General features: G+C 37.1%; 1 protein-coding gene across 2 annotated transcripts; it reads left to right on the top strand.

Annotated features, from left to right (window-relative positions):
• The first annotated feature begins 718 nt into the window (after window positions 1–718).
• On the top strand, window positions 719–4,425 carry LOC113313957. 2 transcript variants are annotated; one of them, XM_026562725.1, is made up of 8 exons: window positions 719–798; window positions 1,646–1,749; window positions 1,965–2,101; window positions 2,185–2,268; window positions 2,374–2,452; window positions 3,026–3,232; window positions 3,569–4,012; window positions 4,112–4,425. In XM_026562725.1, the coding sequence occupies exons 6-8, from the start codon at window positions 3,077–3,079 to the stop codon at window positions 4,304–4,306; spliced, it is 795 nt and encodes a 264-aa protein (XP_026418510.1). In that variant the 5' UTR covers window positions 719–798; window positions 1,646–1,749; window positions 1,965–2,101; window positions 2,185–2,268; window positions 2,374–2,452; window positions 3,026–3,076; the 3' UTR covers window positions 4,307–4,425. The 2 variants fall into 2 exon arrangements, with proteins under 2 accessions (XP_026418510.1, XP_026418511.1); XM_026562726.1 differs by having other exon boundaries at window positions 2,177–2,268.
• Window positions 4,426–7,098: the final 2,673 nt, after the last annotated feature.

Below are 7,098 nucleotides of genomic sequence, written 5' to 3'. Positions count from 1 at the left end.
GAAGAAAAGGGGATCTGGTGAATTTAGGGTTCAAGAGCAGCAAATAAAATGTATGGAGGATTCTGCTGATAATCAAGTATTCTGTGATTGATTATGTGGAATTGATTATAGAAAAGAAGGAATTGAGAGCATCACCTTCATCATCCGAGCAGCTGCCATCACTTCCAGTTTCCATGGTGCAGAGATTTGGGTTGAAAAATATAGATGGTATCTTCTTGGTTGTCTCTTGGCAGATTCATCTCAAGGTCTACTATCAAAATCAGCAGTACCAGGTCGTTAATTTAGGTCATCATATGATCTATTTTGGGGGTTTTATCTGTAATCCAAGATTGGATCCATTGGTAGCTGTTCTTGGGACTTTCTTAGCTGGGGATTCAGCTGAAGTATTGGCCGGATTGAATGTATTTAGGGGTTCGTGGGTATTACCGGAATGGGATTGAAGAACACTTATAATTAGTTAGACGAGATGGGGTAAGGGAAGTAATTCAGTGTAAATGAAAATCTGATTTGGGGGTTCATATGTGGTCTGTGAAGAGATGTTGTTGCTGACTGTAGTTGGATGAGTTCGGTGCAATCGATTCAGAGAATGGAGATGGGATTGTGATGGGAAGAAAAGAGTGGTTGATTGCGAGATTTAAGAAGGAGAAGTCTCAAGGAGAACAAGAAATTGCAGTCGATAGACTGAGTGTTGCTGTCAGGTTGTCGTGAAGAAGAAAGTGGAGATGATATTGACTGCATTGTAGTCAATTCCTTCTTTTCTCCATTGACCACGACACGACAAGATCTTTCGATTCTAAGGTAAATCTCTTGTTGTTCTTAAGAATTAGTCTTATCTAATTTCTTCTTCTTTTTCTTTCTTTTCTGTAACTTGTTATTCATGGGAAGGATCGACTAGCAAGCTACCTTGCAGGCTGCTACTGTAGTTTTATTTTGGGTAAATGTGGCTAATGATGACTAGAACTTAAACCATTCTAGTTTTTGGAATTCAGTGTCGCATACTTCTTTGTCCTAGTTCCCACTTTGTCTTACCTAAAAGTCTATGACCTTTCAAGAATCAAGCAGTTACTTCGAGTCTAAAATTTCTGTGGCTCGTCAATTTATCTGTTATGGATGGAATTCGTAACTGCTTATGAAAGCCAAAAATGGAATTCTAATAGCTAATATTTCATGAAAAGGTTGCAGCGTTTGTAGGACCTTGCTCTATTATTCTCTTATGGTAGTAGTGATCATTTACAAGACATATATAACTAGTTGATACGGTTTAGCATTTGCAATAGCTCAAGGTATATTCCTCTTCCAGTTAAGGTTATCGTTACGCGAAATTTATTTTCCATCTTTACCGAACCTTACAAAAAATGTTTGAAAAATTACAACCTTCATAAGCTGTTTTGAAGTCCAGTGAATCCCATATTGTGATCAATGAAGAGTCAGTGAGCTTCAAAAACATGGAACTGATAATTTAATGCTTCTGTGGTTAAGATTCAGAGAGTTTATCAGAGTTACCAGTACTCGGGGAATCTCGCAGATTGTGCAATTGTGGACTTGTGGTGGAGGAGCTTTGATAAGCAAATAACTATTTCCTTAAGCAATTAGCATATTGTTTTTTTTTATGCTAATCTAATTTGTTTACCCTCCAATGTTATAGGTGGAAAGCATTGGACTTTTCTTCTCTCAATCGAAGTTCAGCATCTTTCTTCAACATTGAGAAACCAGAAACCGCTGTTTCACGAAGGGACAAGAGCTGCCAAGGTATTGCTCCCTTGACCAACCATATAAACATTGTTGCAAAGTTTTTTGGTTGTATTTTTTTTTTCTGTGGCGGACTTGATCGTGGAATTTTGTGTTTAGATTCTTGCCCTTTTACAGATCATGCTTTTGTTCCTTTCCCAAAATACTCCAAAGTTTAAAAAAAAATTAGTTCTGCTCAAAGAATCACTATACATAACTGTACTGTTATTTTGCAGGTTGCGAAAAGTTTATCCAGGGTTTAAGGTTTCGAGTTTGTGTTTTATTATGGGTAAGGAGTAGGAGAAGAAAAGCTCTGTATCAACATCACTATGTGCACAACTTATAAATCTGCTTATCATCAATCCTCCAACAAGTAAGACAGACCGTTTCCCTCTCTTCCTCCCTGAGAGTTTAGAAGAAGAGATTTTTTAACAGTTCATTTTTTTAGTTTCGCAGGTGGTATTCAGAGAATTTTTTAAAGGGTGAATGGGATGAAGAAGAATGTGTTTCAGAGTGGAAAAATACAGAGCTCGTCTCTCTGTAAGTATAGCTCTTCTGATTGTATTATAGGATTTCTTTATATATGATGCTGTCTCTTTGCTTATGAAGTTTGACCTGATTTTGACTTGATTTTGATTTTGGTAGGAACATCTGGAGGTGAAACAACTAGTGAGGTTTTTGGAAGAAGAAGCCGATGCTGGGTTCCAACTTCTACTGAATCAAGGTTGGTAATATTATTGATTTGTGTCTGTCTCTCTCTTTCTCTTAGTTCTTTATTACTAATTTCAATTTGTAGTTGATTCTTCCTGCCAATCTTACATGCTCAAGAGTTACGACAACAATGCCACTCAGTCTTAGTTACATAACCACTTCTAGGACAATGATACTGCTAAGGTCTAGTGTATTCGATTTGAACTTTATACTTGTTTGATTCGTATTGCAATGAAAACGAGCATTTCAAGATTACAAGTTAAACAATCAACCATATGTTTAAGTTCATATAACTTGTCCTTGATTCTTGGAAATCATTTGGACAAAGATCAGAAAACTAAACAAAAATAATGAATTTCCAGAGACTTTATTCTAAACTTTTGAATAGTATTTTAGTTTTTCTTGCATGTCGATGTGTGATAGTTTGGTTAATGTAACATGCATGTCACTTATCTGGTTTCCTCATAATGAGCGATCCTTCAATTTGTAAATCTAAGGGTGCGATTTGAAGGTGCTACTTATCTGTTGTGCGATGACCCACATCATGTATACTTACTTTTACCAAACGGTTTGCATTTTGAATTAGGAAGCGCTTCGGGTAGCAGCAAAGGCTGTCGTTCTTGACTTACAGCCTGAGATGAAGATAATGAAGGAAATCAAGCTGAAAGGAACTCCTCTAAAAATCAAGCAGAGGAAGTCTCTTATCAAGTTTGAACCAGAAGATGTTGATGTTGTTGAATTTATAGGTTCACCTATTTGGACTCAGAGTGGAAATCGGGGGCATGTTAACGAGGTTTGTGCAAAGTTTACCAACAAAATCCTCTCTTCTGTGTATGGTCTTGAGTGTTAATATAGTTTTATGATGTGTATCTAGATATACATTACAGGTTGCCATCCAGTTTCTTTTGTGATACTAGAAGTCATGAAAGAATGTTCTTTCGACTTCTATACATGAGTCGTATGTATGTTGCATCGCTCTTATGTTTTCCGCAGCTGGCATGGACTGTTTCTCCGAGTGAATGTCTAAGTTGTATATCCTCTTTGGTTGATCTGTTTTTGTCTTATCGGGAGCTTTGGCATTCATGTGAACTTTGTTCTTTGTGTTTCTAATGATTTTCGTACTGGGCAGGCGGCAAAGAGAGACGGGATTGCTAAATGCACGTTTAAGAGGAAAATGCGTATGAGTGACATTGTTTTCATGCGTGTGTTGCATGAAGTCGAGGCTGCTCGCGTCTTCAACTCGTTACCAGCCCCGCTGAAACCACATGAAATGGGACGGCTTAGACTTGAGCAACGTCGTGGTGTAGAGATCATGGATGTGAATATTTGTCCTATTTTTGGTACAACTGTTTCCCTAGTGAGGAACGAGGCTGGAACCTACATTGCAACTGACGGGTGTGAGTTTAAATATTTGAATCCAAGAGCAGCACGGATTCTCAGAAGATCAGGAATACCCCAAAAGCCCAGCACCGAGGAGAGGGACAAGATCTATGAAATTAGTGACAATATTTTTGCTGTGCCAAGTGGATGTGGAGGTTGGTTCAATAAAATCATCTACAGAATGAGCAATAAAGTAAGTACCACCATGGATTCCAGATTCCCATTAATTTCATATGTACTGACTTCAGGCATTTCTTTAGCAAGTATGCTAATATAATTTTGTTTGGGACAGGATGACCTCAGAATATATCGTAAAGCTATTGGTAAAGGTGATGGCATTCCTCTTACAGCCAAAGAATGTGCAGATTACGCGAAACATCTTTTTGAAATGCCGTACGAAAAGCTTCCTAGTGATATGAAACAGGGTCCTGTTGGATTTGACTTGAGTCACTACAAGAAAGCATGGCTTAGGCAACTAAAATGTTAGCGAGCACCCAAAAGTTTGGTCGGTTTAAGGATCAAGCTATTTGTTAAGAGCTGCAGTTATCTTTTTATAAGAAATGATGTAAATTGATCTATGTGATAATAAAACTTGATTCAATTTTTAATTTGGTTCATAATCTGTGTTAGTATCAATTTTAATTTCAATTTGGGATTATCTAAATCGTAATCGGCCAGATACTTCCGGCACCAGAACAACAGATGCAGCAGGCAAAAAGTTTGGTAGCTCAAAAATGTAAGCAACCAACTTCAGATATTTCACTTGCTCTATTATTATGGTTGGTCTATCTATGAAGCGATCGGCGTTTCACTTTCTCTCTTATCGTTGGTTTATCTATGAAGTGATCAGCGTTTCACTTGCTGTATTTTGGTTGGTCTAGCTTTAAAGCGATCACTATTTTGCTTGCTCTAGGAAGGTCGGTCTAGCCATGAAGCAATTAAGAAAAAAGATGCTGCATGATAGTTGTTTGATTACTAAAGCGATTGCCTAGCTGCTCTAGACTTGTTGAAATCCCACCTTTTGCAACTAGAGAGCGAGAGCCAAATTAAGTCGCTTTAAGGGGTAGAGCGATTTAATATGGGCTTTTCCAACCAAAAATGCCTGATCGCTTAATCCAACTTTTCTTGTAGTGAAGTAATTCAGAGTTGGTGTACCATCATAGCAGAGCATGAACCTGCATCACCACGAAGTATTAATCCAATTTTTGTTAGTTTGTTATACCTGGCTGCAGAAAAAATGGATAATTGTTGTTTGGTATTCGGGTTTTGACCAACACTAGGCTTTGGTCTAACATTTTTCCAACGTTAGGGATTGATACCTGGACTGGACGTTGACCCATATTGACTAGGTTAAGTCCTACTTCCGTGTAGTAATTATTAGTAAATTCATAGAAAATATAAATAAAAGTGATGGATTACAATAATACCCTTTACTCTACTAATATTTACACATTAACCATTCATTTTCCCTAATTCTTTCACCTTCTGGTCCTTCTCCTCCTCAAACCGTCGCCGCAACCACTTTTAAAGAGAACAAATAGGGCTGTCAATGGATATTCGATATCCGGTATCCGTTTCCGAACATCCGGATTCCGTTAGGTTAATATCCGACATAACGGCTATCCGATATCCGATAACCTTAACGTAACGGATATCCGTTTATTAACATAACGGTACCGGTTAAGGGAGTTTCCGTTAGGTTAATATCCGATACCGTTAGTGTATAACTATATCATAAAAATTTTGGAAATTTTCGATACCTAATACCCTTTAGGTTTACTCTTTAGCCATTTGATTACGTCTCTCCTAAGTAAATATCGGAAATTATCGAATATTAACGGAAATTATCGGAAATTATTGAATATTAACGGAAATTATCGGAAATTATTGGAAGTTTTTTGTATCATGAGTAGATAACGAAAATTAACAGAATAATATCCGATATCCGATAGCTTATCCTTAACCTTATCGATATTGAATTTTTGAATTCCGACGGATATTATCGGATACCGGATATCCGATAACCCTTAACCTTAACTTTATCGGTATTACCAATATCCGACGGATTTTTATCCATTGACAGCCCTAAGAACAAAACAGTTCTTCCCCATTAAAACAGTACCACCAGCTCATCCACCATGAAAACCCAAAACCAGCAAACCAATCTTCCATTGTCGTAGACAAACAGCAGTTACCCCCTCTCCACCTTCAGAACCATACAATCCCTTTTCTTCCCTGTTGTCTTCTTCTCAAACTCATAGCATCAGAAGTTACTATTGAAGAAAATCCGATCTGACACCAAAACCAAAAGCATCGAAAGCTAATTTGATTAAGAGAAAGTGGGTAATGGATCTGATGTAGAGGTTATGAAATCGATTGGGTTGGGTCTTCTTCTTCCACTTTTATAACCCTCTGATTATTAATTTTCTCTTTCGATCTATACATATATATCTTGAATGTTGAGTTTCTTCGATTAGATATTTTGAATTAATTTCATTGTGTGGAAACTAACATCATGGTCATAAGGAGATTCAGAAATTAAATTTTGGGTGTAAAAAGCTTGAATGAAGCTGACATTTAAAATTTTGGATGAGAAATTGACGGATATTTTCTTGAAAACGTTATGTAAATTGAACTCAAAGTGATGGATTTGTTGTTTTTTTTTGAAAATGGGGAAAGAATGATATGACAGTAAAGATATCAACAACAATAACAATGGGTGATGGATGTATTGAGATGTGACTATGGAGAGTAATGAAGAAGAATTAGGGAAACTAGATTGATCTACTAGATCCAGAAGACGAAAGTGATGGCGGTGGAGGCGGTGATGGGTTTGGAGAGTATATACATATGGAGGCAGAGAATAGAGTAGACTCTAGGTTTGGTGAAGGCGGAAGAAGATGAAGTGAAATATTGGTGGCCGTCCGTATGAACCTCATATCAATGGTTAAGATAAAATTACATAAAAAATTGATGATTTTACTAAATCCAAATTAGACTTAACCTAGTCAACTACGGTCAACCATCAGTCCAGGTACCAACCCCTAACGTTGGACAAATGTTAGACCAAAGTCTAGTGTTGGTAAAAACCTGAGTACCAGGCAACAATTATCCCCAGAAAAACATCGAAATTCAGTTTTATCACATGTTCGGTGAATCAGGTAAGCTGCATGTAGGAGTTTGAATTTGCACAACGTTATTGCTTCTCTGAATATTAAAACCGTGTATTCTCTATCAATCAACTATGTGAATTTTAATGCTCTTTATGGTATTACTAGT

Source organism: Papaver somniferum, chromosome 9 (genome assembly GCF_003573695.1).
Source record: "Papaver somniferum cultivar HN1 chromosome 9, ASM357369v1, whole genome shotgun sequence".
Classification (NCBI taxonomy): domain Eukaryota; kingdom Viridiplantae; phylum Streptophyta; class Magnoliopsida; order Ranunculales; family Papaveraceae; genus Papaver; species Papaver somniferum.
Note: the sequence above shows the minus strand (reverse complement) of the source record. Positions and strands in the feature narration are given on the sequence as shown.